The 20,367-nt window shown below is 44.8% G+C and overlaps 1 protein-coding gene across 2 annotated transcripts in view; it reads left to right on the forward strand.

Annotated features, from left to right (window-relative positions):
* Window positions 1-20,367, forward strand: part of LOC141113945 (bactericidal permeability-increasing protein-like) — a 68,066-nt gene that overhangs the window by 18,566 nt on the left and 29,133 nt on the right. For both annotated transcript variants that reach the window (XM_073607319.1, XM_073607318.1), the window contains 6 exons: window positions 736-864; window positions 1,961-2,116; window positions 5,682-5,745; window positions 5,841-5,901; window positions 9,740-9,831; window positions 17,242-17,415. In XM_073607319.1, coding sequence (XP_073463420.1) covers window positions 736-864; window positions 1,961-2,116; window positions 5,682-5,745; window positions 5,841-5,901; window positions 9,740-9,831; window positions 17,242-17,415 — 676 coding nt within the window. The remainder of the gene's footprint in view (window positions 1-735; window positions 865-1,960; window positions 2,117-5,681; window positions 5,746-5,840; window positions 5,902-9,739; window positions 9,832-17,241; window positions 17,416-20,367) is intronic.

A 20,367-nucleotide genomic window follows, 5' to 3' on the forward strand; every position in this document is an offset into this window, starting at 1 on the left:
GGAAAGTGGGGGCAGCAATCATGGGACAGACAGTTATAAAGGGAAGCTTGAAAAATAGGAAAGGCAGCATATAAAGGCAACTAAAGACATCTAGAGCTGATTTTTAAAAAAAATTTTTTAATAAGGTTTTATCATCACCTTATTTTTTTTTTTTTTAAAGGTCCTGATTTTAGGTAAATCATAGATCATAGAAAGGTGTATCTACAGACATATCCTGTCCTTGAGTGACAACACTTACTAAGCTCAGCTCTAATGTTGTCACTCTTTTCTGAGTTGGACAGCCGTGTCAACATTTAGGCCGGCCATACACTAGTAGAATTTTTTTTTTTTTTAAAGTTCATTTGATTTTTTTACTTATTAGTGGGGTCAAATGGACATTTGTTTCTGTGACAAAACCAAATTTGAACTAGCAGGATGGACATTTTTTTTTTCAATTGAGCAAATTTCTAACATCCTAAATCAAATATTAAAAAGCAAATTCAATTTTAAAGCACTTTTGAACGATATTTATCAAGTCATCCAATGTACTGATGAGAATTTTTGTACAAACGTTAGAAAAATCTCGTGTATGGCCAGCTTTAGTGCGCTAAATAAGACTTGACAGAGCGTCCAACCCTTCCCCACTCTACCCAAAACTGGGAGAGCGAACAGCAGTGGGTACATCTGTTCAGACTTACAAAATGCCTCTAAAACAAACAGACAAAATTTAATGAAATATATTTTTTCTTCCTATAGGTTAAAGATCGAGAACTTAGATTTCTCCGATTCAAACCTTACCTATTGCCCAGACACTGGAATTAATGTGGCTATCCGTCAAGGACAATTTCAGATCGTTGGACACATAAAGATACACAGTTGGTTGTTGTGAGTGTCTCATATTTGTTAGATGCGTGGCAAAATGATTACCAATTCAAAGAAAGTATTTTTAATGATTTTCCTATGCAGAGTTACACTGCTGATTGCTCAAGTCTTCTGGAAGAGGGACAAAATAATGTCAAAATAAACAGGCTGCATGTCATGTCATCCAGGACGTGAGCCCAGGGACTGTGTGTGGACAGCCGCCACTCATGTTTAGCTTGGGGATTTTTTGTCAGAGATATGGTGCAGGAACCCCCCCACTTCAGAGTCACCCTTTGACTCCGCCCCCTACCCACCTCCGAGCACCGTTCCTTAGGTCCATCCCTTACCCACCTCCCAGTACTGCCCCTTTTAGAGAATACAGAACCAAGTATTTTATATGGAATTTGTTAATGATAACAAAAAAAGGCAGTAGAATAGATCTAGCAACAATAGACAGCCCAGCGACAATAGATCCCCTCCAGCAACTATGCATATCCAACAGCCAGCATCAATAGACCCTTCAGCAGCCAGCAACATTAGACCCCTCCCTCAACAGTAGATCCCACCCAGCAACGATTGACCCCCTACAACATAAGACCCACCTCCAGCAACAACAGAACAGACCCCCCTGCAAAAAAAAGATTCCATCCAGCAACAATAGATTCCCCAGCAGCCATCATCAATAGACCCTCCAGCAGCCAGCAACATTAGACCCCTCCCTCAACGGTAGATCCCTCCCAGCAGTGATTGAACCCACCCCTGCAACATAAGACCCACACCCAGCAACAATAGATCCCCCACGAGCAACAGAAGTCCTCCCCAGCAACAGTAGACCTCCTACCTCCCCAAAAATAGTTCCCTTCCAGCAACAACAATAGATTCCTCAACAGCCAGCATCAATAGTCTCTCCAGCACACCCCAGCACCCCGTGCCATTCAGTTCTGGAGGTGCCGGAACTGCGTTCCCCCACATTCCCCCACGTTCCTGCTGAATAAAAGCCCTGTTTATATATTTATAGATATGCTATACTGTATATGAGTTACCATTGGTGGTTTTAACCTACTGCTCAGTTTGCGAACTGAATTGACATTAAACCTGATAGATTTTTTTCTGCTTACAGTTCAGGGTCTTCTCAGATGAAGTTATCAGTGTGGGGATTTTCTGTGGCTGGATCTGTCGGGATAACCTGTGATGACCTCGGCCATGGCGCAGTATGGGATGCCGGCTGTCGCTCCGATGTTGACCAGGTGGATCTCTCTTTCTCTGGAGGATCTGGGTGAGTGAATGATGCCCCATGAGATATAAGCCAATATAAAGAAGACAATGGGGTAGATACAACGGGTGGGGTTGGTCGGTATGGACAACACAGAAACTTGCAGACAATGCAATTTAACCAGACTTGAATTTAAAAAAAGTTAAGATTTGCTATGCTTTTGGGAGCATCCAGAAATATTAATTGAGCGTGAACAGGATCTTTTTGTCTGGCGCCCCCCTGGAAAAAAAAAAAATAGCAGTGCCCTTCCTGGTATGTGAGGGTGCCTAGACACTTCGGTCAACCTATGAATAAAAGTGAAAGTAGACTTGAATTTAAAAAAGATTTGCTATTGTATAGGGAAAATCCAAAAATATTAATTGTGCCTCAACAGTATCTTTTTGTCTGCGAGTCCCCCTGGAAAAAATATTATTATTATATTCCTGGTATGTAAGGGTGCCTAGGTACTTCTGTGCCTACAGCCTCATAGCTGTATATCACCAGTGTGGGATCTATGGCACTGCTGTCTCTGACTGTTATGCCGCGTACACACGAGCGGACTTTACGGCAGACTTTACCCGGCGGATGGGATTTGGTCGGACAATTCGATCGTGTGTGGGCTCCAGCGGACTTTGTTTTCTCAAAAGTTGGACGGACTTAGATTTGAAACATGTTTTAAATCTATCCATCGAACTCGAGTCCGGTCGAAAAGTCCGCTTGTCTATATGCTAGTTCGATGGACAAAAAGCCACGCTAGGGCAGCTATTGGCTACTGGCTATGAACTTCCTTGTTTTAGTCCGGTCGCACCCCATCACATATGAATTCGACGGACTTTGGTGGATTGTGTGTAGGCAAGTCCGTTCATTCGAAAAGTCCGTTGAAAAGACCGCCGGGCAAAGTCTGCCGTAAAGTCCGCTCGTGTGTACGCGGCATTAGTCTCACCAGATTTGGAGTGAGATTTGGTGAGGTCACTACTGTGCTTCCCCCTATTATTCTTGCTGGTGGCTCCAACATCAGGAGGCAAAGCTATGGCCGCCACCACACAGAGATCCTGTAGAACAAGGCATGGTAAGTCAGTAAATGGGGAAAAGATCGGTTTCGGGGATACCACAGACAAAACTAGTGGCTAGTCTATGCCTGCCAATTTTTGGCATAACTTCCAGAGTTCAGTTCCTCTTTAAAGCGTGTATAAAACCAAAACTTTACCACTGGGGTCTTAACCTTTACCTACTTTATCCAGAAGTAAAAAAAATGCTGGCTTTATATAGTTTATATAGCTTAGAGTGGTGAAAATAATTATTTGATCTCTGCCTCCCAATTAAAAATATCTAAAGCCAAAACTTTTTTTTTTTTTTCATTAGTGTTAGAGTAAAGATGTTTTTTTTCCATTTGTGTCCCATTGGAGATATTTACCCTTAGTTCCTGTTCTGATGACACAAGAGGAAGTGAGAGCGACTACATATCGACTTTAAGATAATGGCAGAAGGTTGCAAACTGCATGTACAGTGGGGAAAATAATTATTTGATCCCCTGCAGATTTTGTAAGTTTTTCAACTTACAAAGAAATGAAGGGTCTATAAGTTTTTATCATATGTGTATTTTAAATGAAGGGTCTATCATAGGTGTCTCTCGAGTCCGGACTTTTCGACCGGACTCGAGAGACAGAATATCAACCAAAAATCCAGAAAAAACACATGATACAAATGTTATCATTTGAGTTGCAGTTCAGTGAGTAAAATAAATATTTAATCCCCAAGCTAAACATGACTTAGTACTTGGTGGAGAAACCCTTGTTGGCCAGCACAGAGGTAAGACATTTCTTGTAGTTGGTGACCAGGTTTGCACACATCTCAGGAGGGATTTTGGTCCACTCTTCCTTACAGATCTTCTCTAAATCCTTAAGGTTTCTTAGCGGTCACATCGGCAACTCAAAGTTTCAGCTCCCTCCAGGGGCGGACTGACCATTGAGCCACTCGGGCACTGCCCGAGGGCCCTGGGCCACTAGGGGGCCCCATCAGGGTTGCCAGCCTCAGTAAAACCAGGGACAGTATGGACCAGGGACAGCCAATAGAAACATGTCTGTGTACACTGGGTGTACATATATGTGTATACTATGTGGCCCCATAATCTCTGATTGCCTGGGGGCCCCATAATCTCCTATTGCCCGGGGGCCCCATGAGTTGTCAGTCCGCCCCTGGCTCCCTCCATACATTTTCTATAGGATTAAGGTCTGGAGACTGTCTAGGCCACTCCATGACCTTAAAGTGTTTCTTCATGAGCCACTCCTTTGTTGCCTTAGCCGTATGTTTTGGGTCATTGTCATGTTGGAAGACCCATCCACTACCCATTTTCAATGTTTTGGCTCTTCTGAGGGAAGGAGGTTCTCATCCAAGATTTTACAATACATGGCCCCTGTCCACTGGCCCCTTAATGTGGCAAAGTCAGCTTGTACCTTTAGCAGAGGAACAGCCCCAAAGCATAATGTTTTCACCTCCCTCCTTGCCTGTAGGGGTGGTGTTCTTAGGGTCATAGTTGGTATTTTTCTTCCTCCAAACACGGCACAAGAAGGCACATGTACAGGCCCATCTGAAATTTGCAGATGAACATCTAAATGATTCAGAGAAGGATTGGAAGAAAGTGTTGTGGTCAGATGAGGCCAAAATTGAGCCGTTTGGCATTAACTCAACTTGCCGTGTTTGGAAGAAGAAAAATGCTGACTATGATCCTAAGAACACCATCTCTACAGTCAAGTATGGAGGTGGAAACATTACACTTTGTGGCTGTTTCTCTGCTAAAGGTACATGTTGACTTTGCCAAATTGAGGAGCCAATGGACGGGGCCATGAATTGTAAAATCTTGGATGAGAACCTTCTACCCTCAGCCAGAACAGTGAAATTGGGTCGTGGATGGGTCTTCCAGCATGACAATGACCCAAAACATACTGCCAAGGCAACAAAGGACTGGCTCAAGAAGAAGCACATTCAGGTCATGGAGCAACGTAGACAGTCTCCAGACCTTAATCCTATAGAAAATTTATGGCGGGGGCCTTAAAGTTTTGAGAAGATCTGTAAAGAAGAGTGGACCAAAATCCCTCCTGAGATGTGTGCAAATCTGATGACCAACTACAAGAAACATCTTACCTCTGTGCTTGCCAACAAGGGTTTCTCCACCAAGTACTAAGTCATGTTTTGCTTGGGGATCAATTACTTATTTTACTCACTGAACTGCAACTCAATTTACAACATTTGTATCATGTGTTTTTTCTGGATTTTTGGTTGATATTCTGTCTCTGTCATGTAAAATACACCTATGATAAAAATGATAAACCCTTTATTTCTTTGTAAGTGGTCAAACCTACAAAATCTTCAGGTCAAATAATTATTTTTCCCAATGTAACTAAAGAGGGTGACAGTAACTAAGAAGGACATAGGTTTAGGAGGATAGCCAGGCAACAAGTAGTTTCTAGCAGGAGGACAGCAATAGGAGCCTACATAATTCTCTTTTAATGAGTTTTCTTTACAGTATAAATAAAGACTTACTCATTAACGTTATACAATAAAGTTATATTACTGGTTTCTTTTCCTACAGATGGATCTTTCGCATGTTTAAAGGTGTCATGAAAAAACACATCCGTTCCTCCATCAATTCCCAGGTATTTGCTGATGTGCAATGCCAACCAAAGGCATTCCATCTGTCAGTTTTGTAATGCAAGTCTTACATGTCATAAATGTGTCTTTTTTTATCTAGATCTGTCCCTTTTTTGAAAAAGGTGTGCAACAGATGGCGAACAAACTGAGCACACTCCCAGGTAATTGGGTAGCTCTCCCTTTGTAGGAGGGGGTAATAGTCCAACAACCAGGCTGGATTGTCCATTGTCTGGTTGAAAGAGGAGCACAGAATACATAAACCTCTGAGTGTCTATGGATCTGTGCGTACTGCGGAGGCGAAACAATATTCGGGGCCCTTATCTATTACTAACATCTCATCGTTGTCTGGATGTGTATCTTAAAGCACCAATTGGACTTTCAGTTTAAATCAGCTAAATACATTCCAGGTACACTAAAACTCAAAAGGTGTTCAAAGTCTTGCAGTTGGTTTCCTAAAAAAAAAAAAAAACCAAACAGCCATAGCCTGAGTAGAAAAGCCTGTTCTCTGACAGCATACTGCAGAGGAGGACAAAGGCCTAACATGCTGCCTGCTGAGTCAGAGCTAGAGCTCTCCAGTCAGCAGGGAACTTAAAGTGTTACTAAACCCACGGTAGTAAAATCAGTGTGTATAAGCAGTAAAGCATGCTTATTATACTCACTGTGGAACCTAAGGGGTTAATCCTCTGCATTGTGTATAAAGGCTGTTTGATCTTCTTTTACTGTCCCCAGTCCATCTCCTGATAGAATAGAGCCTTGGGGGCACCCTGCGCATGCTCAGTTTGGTCTGTATTGCTATAGAGTTTTTTTTTTTTTTTTACTTGGGAGGGTGCATGTGATCAGCACAGGGCCAATCAGCACTGTCCAGACAGAGGAACAGGGCTCCTGCAGCCTCATAGGTCAATAAGAGTAGAATGAAAACTCCTCCTACTATATTTAACCAGACACTGATAGAAGTCATAAGACTGCTATATATTGCTGATGAGAAAAGGTATTTAGCAGTATATATTTACTAAAATAATTACATTTCCATGTTCTGTGGGAGATCAGATAAAGTGAATGCAGGCTACTGGGTTTAGTAACACTTTAAAGTGATTGTAAAGTCTTGTTTTGTACAAACATGTTATACTTACCTGCTCTGTACAGTGGCTTTGCACAGAGCAGCCCAGATCCTCCTATTCTTTGGTCTCTCTTCATTGCTCCTGGCCCCTCCCTCCTGCTAAGTGCCCCCATAGCAAGCAGCTTGCTATGGGGGCACCCGAGGAGAGCCACTGCTCTGTGTGACCATTTAGACATGGAGCTGCGGTCCCGCTCCGCCCCCTTTCTCTTCTTATCTGATTGACAGCAGCGGGAGCCAATGGCACCACGCTGCTGTCTCAGCCAATGAGGAGGGCAAGTCTGGGCAGAAGAGACACTCCTTCAACATTGTTGGATCTAGGTAAGTATTAGGGGTGGGGGGGGCAGGGGTACTCATTGAACACGACCCATCTAGTTTGGAAGGGTTGTGGGGTATGGTGAAGTCCACTTAAGGACAATTTGCCTACGGGACACGAACAGCGCTCGCACAAGAGTGATCCGGGCTGGTGACTTAAGCGCGGAGTGATCAACGTAGCCAAATAAGCATATAAGTGGATCCACTAGAAGGTTAACATCTATAAGCCCATTCCATGGGGCAGCGCTATAGTAGTTGTATCAGAGGCCCTGAATTACCACACCTCAGACACGCCGGGGCAGATCTTAGCCCAATAGCACACAGAAATTCTGGGGTCCTGTACATCCTATGGAGAATAAAAAGCTGAGTTAGCGGGTGTGAAGGAGAGAGTGAAACAAGGGTGAAGGCCCAAAGAATCGCCTCCCAAGCATAGTTCGAACCTGGCTCAATATCCTGATCCCACTTTGCCCTACAGGCCAAGGGAAACGTATCCAAAAGGTTCCCCAACAGGGGCCGATTAGGAGGCTGAAATGAGGCCCTTTGTGGGAATCGCCTTTAACACTCTGTCCAACTCTCTCTGTCAGTTGTTAGTTAGGCTGTTTGTTAGACTGATTAGTTAGGTAATCTATCATTGGGTCCTTGGCTCACGTATATTTTTATGTGTTGCTGTGTGCTGCAGGTGTTTGGATGGATTTTGTTTCAAATAAATCTCACTTAAAGTGTATACAGTCTGGTCCCAATTTCCTGAGTGTAGCCACACAGATCTGGTCATCTCTGCTGCTGATTCCTGACACCTATACAGTTACAATCAACAACTGATCCACTAATTGATAGAGGAGGTGGTGGTTTCAATAAATTTCCCTCAAGCTGGAAAATCTATGTAACCCAGAGCTTGCCATTGATCAGGTTCCTATGAATAGGTAAATGGCAGTTCAGAATTATTGTCTTATTTAGAGAAGGACAACATTCGCCTGGCTGTTGGCAGTAGGGTTGCCATCTTTCTGTCCGGGTAAACCCAGACAGGGGGCAACCCCAGCAAACCTCCCCCCTCCCCTCCCTTACCTCTCCGTGGCAGCTCTGGGCGGAAGTGACGTAAATAACATCACTTTCGCCCAGCGCTGCCACTGAGGAGCATGGGCGGCTCTGGGGGGGGTAGGGACTGGCCAGTCATTGTGGAACCACAGGGCTGCCTGTAACGGGTGTGTGTCCTGTGCTAGCGCACAGGACACACACTGCTTGACCCCCTCAGGCCCAAAGAGGGTCACAGAGTGTGTGCCCTGTGTGCTAGCACCCATCGCGGGCTGCTCTGCGGTTCCGCAATGACTGGCCGCACTGAATTCACATCAGTGCAGCTGTTCATTAAAGGTTGCCACCCGGTCCCGGCTGAGTTGGGTGTCCGGGTTTCAGGCGGCCTGAAACCTGGGCACCCAACTCGAAACCCAGATAGGTGGCAGCCCTAGTGGGCAGGGCTTTTTTCGCAGAGAATAGGTGCTGGAACTCCCCCCTATTCAAGTCACCTCTTGTCTCTGCTCCTACCCACCTTCAAGCACCGCCCCTTGATTCCGCCACCTGCCCACCTCTCAATAGTACCCTTTTTAATATAATATAAAGTAATTTGTATGGAATGTGTTAATGATAACAAGAAAAACAGTAAAGTAGATCCCCTACAGCCAGCAACAATAGACACCCCCCCCCCCCAGCAATAATGGACCACCAGCAACATAAGACCCACCCCAAGCAACAATAGATTCCCCACTTGCAACAACACACTTTCCCAGCAACAATATACCCTGCAAAAAAAAAAATAGATGATCTCCAGCAGCAATAGACCCCCCAGCAGCTAGCATCAATAGACCCTGCAGCACACCCCAGCACAACTTGACATGACATACATTCACTGGTAGAGGTGTCGGAACTGCGTTCCCCCGCGTTCTCGCTGAATAAAGGCCCTGGCTGTGGGCATCCTTATACCAATGTGTAAAGCTGAACTTTAGGTAGATATAAACTCATGCAATCTTCTAATCATTATTTTTTAGTGTAAGCGCCTGAATCTGACCTGGAATGTGAGAGGAAGAACAAGGAGCCAATCAGTTCATGTGCTGATAGGAGGAGAGAGCAGAGTGACAGGGAGATTAGTTCATAACTGTGCTGCTTCTCTTTTCACTGTCCAGGCACAGGCTGGGGTCCAGGGTGATCGGGGCTCGGAGGAAGTGGGTTGAATGTTGCCGGCCTACACACCGAGGATATCCGGTAACAGAAAAACGTACTGTTGTGGAAAGCTCTGGATTTAAAATGAATATTGCAATAAAGCTTAGTTTTGCTATTTTATCTTTTAATTGGCTATTCATCTTTATCTTGTTATTTTTGGTTGGAGTTCTGCTTTTCAAGCCCATGGATAAAGATGTGTTCCTGGTGCCATGGAAAGCATTGCTTCAGCACATAGTGATGCCATAAGTATCTAGTAAATTTCTAGACTGGGCAACCTACCAACTGGTTGACCCCCATTATGAGCAGTATTCCTTGAATTATGACACACAGAAACCTATAGAGCAGTTCTTTGTATTCTGCAGTCTCCATACCGGTGGATTCCGTGTCTGATGTGGAAGTCGATCTGGTGGGACCTCCGCTCATTACAAGCAAAAGTTTTGATCTTCTTGTGAAGGTAAATATGATGGAGAAGAAAGCAGGGCAACCAGGGTAAAAAAAAAAAAAAAAAAAAAAAAAAAAAAAAAAAATATATGGGGCTCTAAAATGGGGATCTAAAAATTTCAACAAAATTCTTCCCTTATTATTGTGTTATTTACCTGTAAAAGACTCTCTTATGTAGACATCCAAAAGCTTTGCTAGGTGCCGCCATGTTGGATGTGATGTCAGCTGGCCCAACAGACTCAGGTGACACTCTACAGCAGGCTTTTTCAAACTTTTAACCCTAGAGGTACCCCAAAAATAATTTTCATGCCTCAAGGAACCCTTACTGAAACCAGTTCATCAGGGCTCAATAAGAACAATGCGCCTTATATTGGTCAATAGGAAGAATGTCCCCCTTAAAGTGGTGCTCAGAATGCCACCATTAAAGATCGCTAAAAAGTTATTTGGTGTCATTCTGCTGGCTTTGCCAAGTGGTGTTGAACCTTGAACTCTGTAGGCATCATCATTTAGGTGGTTCATCGGCCACAGCTCGAACAAACCCCTAGCAACCTGTGGAGGAACCCTGGTTGAGAATGGCTACTCTACAGGAATCTCCTTCACTTCTCTTCCTGTAGCTACATAAAAGGTTATTTAGGGCTGCATGGAGGAGCAGAGGAGCTGGGCCAGCACATACAGTAATGAAACACTCCCATAACAGGAGAGGATTCTGACATAAATGGAGGGAGGGGAACTGGAGTAGTCAAATATTAAACATGGAGGAAAAGGTGGGACTTTGTGTGAAGCATGCAACCAGGGAGATATCACAACAAAAATATGTTTGGTGGGTACATAATAACTACAAACATTGCATGAAGGCATGATGCACAACAACGATATATAGTCAATAAGATTTCATGATATACAAAATATATAGTGACATAATAGAATAGTACCATATTTGTTCATATTGTAGACATTGTAAAAAACACAAACTCGTTGTTGCGTGTCTTCACAAAATAATAAACATAGCCTTTCTTAGTTGGTACAGTTCAAATTGGTATGGTATTCTTGTTATGTAAACACAGGGGGCAGCTAATAGCTCGACGCGTTTCGTGGCTTCTGCCACTCTTCAGGAGAAGATGTAGGATAGGTGTTTACAAGACTTGTTAAAAATTACTAAGCATTGAAATTGTGTAATATGAGATCTGTCTATAGGGAGAGAAGGAGAATATTATCAAATGCTACTTACAGACATGCTAGTGAGACTGGGCGCAAGCGTAGAGGGCCGGAGGCCGGCCAAGAAAGGGTACTAAGCCCTGGGAGCTGAGGTGGAAAAACCCAGACACATAAGGTGGAATACCAGTAGAAAACAGCAGTCACCCATGGCTATTCAAAATAAATGGGATCCATACGTAACCATCTATAAAAAAAAAATGTTGTGGGAAGATTAGCCCGTGGGGATCACCTTTTCTGAAGGACAGTCAGCAAACGGGCACTTTCTTAAAAATCTGGGGGATGCCAGGTTTATTTTACAGGAGGTTTGCAAAATAAAAATAAACAAAACAGTAAAGTAAATCCTTGCCGTCCTGCGCTAACTAAACAAACAGTCTCCTCTCTAGACAGTACAGGGCTGGTCCCCGTCACCCACAAAACATGCGGTGAAGCAAACCTTATAGTCCAATAGCCAGAGCTCCTCTCACTCAGGTTCCTTCCTGAGTCTCAAAACCAGAGCCCTGTTGAGCTCTCTTCCTGGTTATTTAAAGTCCAGCTGAGTGTGGGCTCAAGTGGACCAGAACATCTGGACCAGAACCCAGCCTGCCACAGAGGCTGGAAAAATCCGGGCTGGATTCCGGTTCAATCCCTTACAACAGAAGGAATGCGAGGTGAAATGTAGCGATTATCCACTATATCACCTCGCATACCGTTACATATCCTCCCCCTCTGCTCAAGCCCCTGCGGCTGAGCAATTGACCCAAGCATACAGTGCATGAGGGAGAGGGCATCTGCATTGTTTTGGAGCTTGCCCGGCCTATGCTCTACTGTAAACTTAAAGGGCTGTAGAGCCAGGAACCATCTTGTCACACGGGCATTTTTATCCCTGTTGTCACACATCCACTTTAGGAAAGCATGGTTGGTGACCAGCTTAAATGACCTACCCAACAAGTAATACTTCAGGGACTCCAAGGCCCATTTAATAGCGAGACACTCCATCGACAATAGCATAGTTTTTTTCATGCTTATTCAGTTTTCGGATCAGGTATACAACCGGATGCTCCTCACCATCTCTGTTCTGGGATAGTTAGCCCCTAGGCCCACCTCAGAGGCGTCTGTCTGTACCCCAAACCCCTTTGTGAAGTCCGGTGTCACCAGCACCGGTAGGACACAAAGGGCCTGTTTTAACTTCTGAAACGCCTCCTCGGCTTCAGGATTCCATTTGAAATGACCGACCCTCTACCCTTCGTCAGGTTGGTCAGAGGGATGGCAATGGTGGCAAAGTCGAGTATAAACCGTCGGTAATACCCCGTAATGCCTAGGAAGGCCCGAACTTGTTTCTTGTTTACTGGATGAGGCCACCTTTGAATTGCCTCAATCTTATTGGTCTGAGGCTTGACAAGTCCCCGGCCAATAACGTACCCAAGGTACTTGGCTTCTTCCAGGCCTATGGCACACTTTTTTGGGTTGGCCGTGAGACCCGCTTCCCTAAGGGATTCTACCACTGCTTGTACCCGGGGCAGGTGGGATTCCCAATCTGGGCTGTGGATGACCACATCGTCCAAATAAGCAGCCGCATACGTGTGATGTGGTCTCAAAGTTTTGTCCATCATTCGCTGGAACGATGCAGGGGCCCCGTGCAGACCAAAATGCATCCGCTTGTACTGAAAGGAGCCCTCAGGAGTGGAAAAGGCAGTTTTCTCCTTGGCAAATTCAGTTAGCGGTATTTGCCAATAACCTTTTGTTAGGTCTGTCCCAACCTTTCCACAAGTTCATCGACCCGAGGCATCGGGTATGCATCGAACTTAGACACACTGTTGAGTTTCCTAAAGTCATTACAAAACCTGATAGCGCCATCAGGTTTTGGGACCAGCACTATGGGGCTCGACCACTCACTGTGGGACTCTTCAATCACGTCCAGCTCTAACATATTTTTGATTTCTGACTGCGTCTCGCCTGGCCTCTGGGATTCTATATGGCTTTACATTTACCCGAACCCCTGGTTCCGTCACTATGTCATGCTGGATCACCTTGGTCAGTCCGGGTAAAGGGGAGAAAAAGTCTCTGTTTTTGTGCAAACGCCCTAACGTCACTTTGTTGTGCCATGGACAGGGAATCCGTTATGGGGACATCAGGTGTCACCGGTACCCGGTCCGTTGGAGACGGGGGAAGCGGCCAGTAAAGTCTCTCTGTCCTTCCAGGGCTTTAAGAAATTCACGTGATAAATTTGGTGTGGTTTCCTTTTCCCTGGCTGGTAGACTTTGTTGTTTACCTCCCCCACCTTTTCAACAACCTCAAAAGAGACCCTGCTACTTGGCTAGGAACTTACTTTCCACTGTGGGAACCAGTACCAACACTCTGTCCCTTTGGCTGAAAGTACGGACCTTGGCACCCCGATCACAGACCCTCCTCTGGGCCTCCTGGGCTCGCTCCATATGTTCTCGCACCAGGGGCAGGACGGCTGCGATTCGATCCTGCATCAAGGAGACATGATCTATAATGCTTCTATATGGGGTGGCCTCTCCTTCCCACGTTTCTTTGGCGACATCTAGCAACCCCCTGGGATGTCTACCATACAAAAGCTCAAAGGGGGAATAGCCTGTGGATGCCTGCGGAACCTCACGTATGGCAAACATGAGAAATGGTAGCAAAAAATCCCAGTTTCTCCCGTATTTGTCGACCACCTTTTTCAGCATACTTTTCAAAGTTTTATTAAATCTTTCAACCAGACCATCGGTTTGGGGGTGGTAGACAGAGGTACTGAGATGGGAGATTTTGTATAATCTACACAGTTCCTTGGTAAAGCTGGACATAAATGGGGTACCCTGATCGGTTAAGAACTCTTTTGGGATCCCCACTCGACTAAACACCTGGACCAACTCCTTGGCGATAGCCTTGGCGGAGGTGTTGCGCAAGGGTATGGCCTCGGAATAGCGTGACGCATTATCCAGGATCACCAGAATATGCTGGTGACCCCGGGCAGATTTCACAACTGGCCCCACGAAGTCCATGCCAATCCTCTCAAAGGGGACCTCGATTATTGGTAGAGGGACAAGGGGGCTGCGAAAATGGGGCGACAGCGCCAACATTTGGCACTCGGGCACGAAACGCAGTACTCCTTGACATCTGCATACACCCCAGGCCAGAAAAATCTCTGGGCGATTCTGTCCCTGGTTTTTTCAATACCGAGATGTCCCCCCATTACATGACCATGGGCCAGGTCTAGCACCACCCTGCGGAAGGGTTTGGGAACCAGTAGCTGTTCTACCTCGTCCTCTCCACGTTTTACCACTTGATACAATAAATTGTTTTTAATGGCCATGTAGGGGAAAGACACCCCCCAGTCAGAATCTATGGGTTCCCCATCCAACATCTTAACGTTTTCCCTGGCTCTCATGAGGGTGGCATCTCGCAGTTGCTCGGTATAGAAGTCCTCTCTCCTGACCTCTAAGTCGGGTACCACATTCTGGCTACTCTCAATGTCAGTGTCAGAGGTGTTCTCCTGTTAGTTACCCTCCGGCTGAGAGCTATCTTCTAGGTCCTCAGGCTCCCCAGCCATGACAGGGAAAGGAAGAGCATCTCCGGCTTCCTCAATCCCACCAACATCCCCTTCCCTTTGGCAAAAAGGGTCTGGTGAGAATTCGTGTGCTTCCCCAGCAGGGGGAGCTCTATCTACCAGGCTCCCTTTGCTCTCCCATAAATGTGGAAAATCTCTCCCCACTAAAGCTTCATGAAGCAGTGAAGGTACCACCCCCACTGAATGTGTTACACTGCCCCAGGGGGTATCAACATCAACCACCGCTGTCTGGTAGTCCCGAGTGTCCCCATGGATGCAAATTACCCCAATAGTACTGGAGTGCAGTTTTGTGGGGTTCACACAGTCATTCCTGACTAGGGTCACCACACTACCAGAGTCTAGCAAGGCTGTGAGTGGCTTTCCATCCACTGAAATAACACACATCTGTTTTTCAATGCGACTCTGACATGATGCAGTACATGCGACTTGTGCAAACAGAGAAATGCATCTTTTCATAAAAGCATAATCACATTGCATAGGTTCATCATCTATAGGACAGTTTGCAGCAATATGCCCTAATGCATGGCAACGAAAAACACCGTATGTGGCCTACCCCCAGTCCTCTTAATGGCCCCAAAGACCTTCCATGCTTCTTTGGCCAGTCTCCAGGTCTAGGACCCACAGTCTCATCAGCTGTAACAGTCTTATCCACCTTCCCCATGCTCTTGAACCCCGGAACAGTCTTACCAGAACGGCTGGGCGATCTTGCACCTCTAGAGACACCAAAGTGGGGCGTAGATGGATTCACCAAGTCCTCAGTGGCAGTGTACTTCTCCACTAGGTCCACCAACTGGGTTGCAGTTTTGGGGTCCCCCTGTCCGACCCACTTCCTCACGGCAGCAGGGAGCGCACGCAGGTGCCGGTCCATTACCACACGCTCCAAAATCTGAGGGCTTGTGAAGGTCTCTGGCTGCAACCACTTCCTGGTGAGGTGGACCAGGTCAAACATTTGTGAACGGGAATGGCTTGTTGCTGGTGTAGGACCACTGATGCACGCGCTGGGCCCGGACTGCCATGGTGACACCCAAGCGTGCAAGTATCTCTGTCTTTAGAGTCTCATAGTCCTAGGCCTTATCTGGTTCTAAATCAAAATAGGTCTTTTGGGGTTCTCCTGTTAGAAATGGGGCCAACAGACCCGCCCACTGCTCTTTTGGCCATCCCTCGCGGACAGCAACTCTCTCAAAAGTCGCAAGGTATGCCTCGCCATCATCGGCAGGTGTCATTTTCTGTAGGTGGTAGGAGGCACGTACCATTTTTGGTTCCACTGGCACAGGAGATGGGGAGCCCTTTTTCAGTTCCACTAGAGCCTCTGCGAACTGCCGGTTCATCTCCTGCTGGGCCGCCTGTTGTGCTGCAGCGGCCTCTGCGACTTGGCGGTTGTTTTCCCGCTGAGCTGCATTGGCCTGTAGCAGGGCCTTTACCATTTCCTCCATCTTCAGAAATTGCCCGCTGAATCCACCACGCGTGGGAAGATTAGCTCGTGGGGGATCACCTTTTCTGAAGGACAGTCAGCAAAAATCTGGCGGATGCCAGGCTTACTTACAGGAGGTTTGCAAAATAAGAATAAACAAAACAGTAAGTGTCGGTTCACACTGAGGCAGCACGACTTGCAGCGCGACTGCCTCAGGCGACCTGGACACGCCAGGAGCGGCGACTTGCAAAACCACTTCTGTATAGAAGTCAATGCAAGTCGCCCCCAAAGTCGTACAGGAACCTTTTTCTAAGTCGGAGCGACTTGCGTCGCTCCTATTAGAACGGTTCCGTAGTACAAAACGGGACGCGACTTGTCAGGCAGCTAGGTCGCCTGACAAGTTGCCCCTGTGTGAACCGGGGCTTAAGTAAATCCTTGCCATCCGGCGCTAACTAAACAAACATTCTCCTCTCTAGACAGTGCGGGGCTGGTCCCTGTCACCCACAAAACATGCGGTGAAGCAAACCTTATAGTCCAATAGCCAGAGCTCCTCTCACTCAGGTTCCTTCCTGAGTCTCACAACCAGAGCCCTGTTGAGCTCTCTTCCTGGTTATTTAAAGTCCAGCTGAGTGTGGGCTCAAGTGGACCAGAACATCCGGACCGGAACCCAGCCTGCCACAGAGGCTGGAAAAACCTGGGCCGGATTCCGGTTCAATCCCTTACAACGGAATGAATGCGAGGTGAAATGTAGCGATTATCCACTATATCAACTCGCATACCCTCACAATGTGTATAGTAAAGTATAAACTATAAATGTGGATATAAAATGGAGTAGCTAAAAAATGAAGGGAGTGTTACTAGTGCTGGGACCAAACCGTAATGAAGATCTGTACCTAAATGAGGGGCAGGTAAAGGTGATATAGGGGACTTAATTTGGCCCCAATATATAAAGGGCAATAAAAAGTAAATATAGTAAAAAACCAAGGCTAACTGGTGAACCACATGTGATATCTCCCTGGTTGCATGCTCCTCCCATGTTCAGTAAATAGGGATGGAAGCACTGGGCTTGGGACACCCTGTGTCTTCATATAAAGGCCCAATCTTGTTTTTAACTTTTCTGCTAATCAAATATTAAAGTTCAAAGGCACGTGTAGGTAAGCATTTAAAATAACTGGTTTCTTATCTTATTGCATTTTTTAGGTTGATGACAGGATCTTTTTAACTGTCTCTCTTACACCCTCCAGGCGGATTTTGTCGCCCAATCACAACACTTGACGCCCTATCAGCCGGAGAAGCTCGTGTTGCCAGATGTTGACTCGCGCATGTTGCTCGTGGCTTTGTCACAGTTTTCTGCCAACTCAGCCGGGTTTGTGCACTACAAGGCTGGGTTCTTGAAGTATAATATCACCGATGACATGGTGAGTAGAACCATTTATTTATTGTTTTATTTTATTTAAATTAACCACTTCAATACCGGGTATTTTCACCCCCTTCCTGCCCAGGCCAATTTTCAGTTTTCAGCGCTGTCACATTTTGAATGACAATTGCGCGGTCATGCAACACTGTACCCAAATGAAATTTGTAGCATTTTTTTCCCACAAATAGAGCTTTCTTTTGGTGATATTTGATCACCTCTGCTGTTTTTATTTCTTGCACTATAAACAAAAGAAGAGTGACAAGTTTGAAAAAAACCCAATATTCTTTACTTTTTGCTATAATAAATATCCCAATTTAAAAAAAAATATATATATATATACTTTCCTCAGTTTAGGCCGATATGTATTCTTCTACATATTTTTGGTAAAAAAAAAAATCGCAATAAGCGTATATATAGATTGGTTTGTGCAAAAGTTATTAGAGTGTCTACAAAATAGGGGATAGATTGATGGCATTTTTATTATTTATTTATTTTTTACTAGTAATGGCGGCGATCTGCGATTTTTATCGTGACTGTGACATTGCGGCGGACACTTTTGACACTATTTTGGGACCATTCACATTTATACAGCGATCAGTGCTATAAAAATGCACTGATTACTGTATAAATGTCACTGGCAGGGAAGGGGTTAACACTAGGGGGCGAACAAGGGGTTACATGTGTTACCTAGGGAGTGATTCTAACTGTAGGGGGAGGGGACTCACAAGGGGAGGAGACCGATCAGTGTTCGTCTGTACTGGGAACACCCGGCTCTGTTACCGGCAATCGCGGGTGCCCGGCGGACATAGCGGCCGCCGGGCACGCGCACTGGCTTCCGAGTGACGTGGCGTGTGCGCGCCCCTTAGACAGCCGAGAAGCCCAGGACGTCATATGACACCCGCCCAGGATAGGAGATCCCTCCTGCGGACGTCATTTGACAATAGCTGGGATGTCAAGTGGTTAAAAAAGACCATATGCTGGAACTTACCTTGCCCTGCAAGGGAGTGGAAGTGACTTGAGTTGGTTGCACAATGAATCAAGCCTCACGCTGATTGGTGGCTTAAAGTGGCTGTAAACCTCAGACACAAAATATGAACAAAGCATATCCCTCTATAGTGTGTGCTTGTCTCAGGCTAGAGCACTAAGTGTAATTTCTGTCTGCTGCTTCGTTCCTCTGCTATCTGCCACCAAGAGAAAAAAGGTGACAGGGGAGGGACCTCCAGCTGATTAACCGCCTCAGCCCTGTTCCTGTGTGCTGTGTGGAGGGGGGTGTGTCCCTTTTCTCCAATCAGCTCTCAGAGCTCTCCTCACTGAGCTCTGCAGAGTGTAACTTCAGCTCTCTACCCCCCTTTTCCTGAATGCTCATACAAACTTTATAAATTCTGGATTTTTCTGGATCTGTAGCTCTTCAACCTCTTTTTTTTTTTTTTTTTTTTTTATGAACGCCCAGGCAAGCTTTATAATTCGGCACTTTTTTTTTTTTTTAATTCTCTTTATTAATTTTAAACAAATATACAGAATGCAAGAGGCATACACTACAGTTACAATCGTAACCACAAGTACAACACACAAAACAATAGTTCAGCACCAATAGTCGGTACCACTCCAAAACATTGTGTTATAGACATCCATCTAAAAAAAATCACATCAGTATGGAATATGCAACAAAATATTTTTATGACAATAACCAGTCTCCCGAAGGTACCATGAAGCTATGCAGGATAAAGGCAGGCATATTGTTAAATGAACATGGGTCTCCATCTCCAAAGGCACCCACCCAAGTGTACTAAGGCACATAAAATGTAAAAAGCCTCAATAGAAGGGCACAAAATGGTCATTTCAAACAGTTGATCAGACACTGTGGTCATATCATTCACCCAACTTAGCCAAACCTTGTCAGACTTATCTGGCACACCTCTACTGACATAAGTAGCCTTATAGAAGGGGAACGTTTTGTCAATTAAGTCCTTCCAGGCAGATATTGACGAAGCCATAGGTTTCTTCCACGATAAGATAATGAGTTTCCTGGCATAATAAAATAGCAAGGAGAGTGAGGTACGTATCATTTTCATCATTTTCTTCATTTTCCTTGAGGCCAAGGCGTCCACCAGGCCCAATAAACAAATTGCAGCAGAAGGTTGATATTTCAGCACTTTGAACAGCTGTAGAGAAGAGAAGACTGCAGATAAATAGATACAACACAACTACTTATAGCCCAAGGGACTTTGTGAGTCAAATCACAAAAAATGTATTTTCATAAAAACATATTTATTGTTTACAGCGATAATTCACACATATCAAAACACGAGTATCATAATATATCAACAGTAAAAGCACACACGTCACATTACTGTATAGAAAAAAAAACTTGCATTAGCCAGATTTGTCCATGCTAATATCCATTGGCAAAAATGAGGAATAGTTACTTTGTAAAAATATAATTTTATATATATATATATATATATATATGCATGTATGTATGTATGTATATATATATATATACATGTATGTATGTATATATATATATGTGTATATATATATATATATATATATATATATATATATATATATATATATATATATATATATACATATATATATATATATATATATATATACATATATATATATATATATATATATATATATATATAGAATAGTGCTGAAATTCTTGACGCGTTTCGCGAAATAGAGAAACTTGCTTCCTCAGGAGAGGCACTAAGACATATCTGGAGATAAAAAAAACACATGAGAAAAAAAAAAAGTAAAGGAATTGGGGATGAGGGGGTGGGGGAAAGAGAAAGCAAAGAGGTAAGAAGAAGAGAGAACAAAAGGGGGAGGGGCCAGACACAAATTGGTCTGGCCACCATGCAACCCTGCTGTGCCAGGTGGTGAAGGAGGTGGAATGCCTGAAAAAAAGATAGGGTTGGACTGGGCCTAATGAGTTTGCATA

Source organism: Aquarana catesbeiana, linkage group LG12 (assembly GCF_042186555.1).
Source record: "Aquarana catesbeiana isolate 2022-GZ linkage group LG12, ASM4218655v1, whole genome shotgun sequence".
Taxonomy (NCBI): Eukaryota; Metazoa; Chordata; class Amphibia; order Anura; family Ranidae; genus Aquarana; species Aquarana catesbeiana.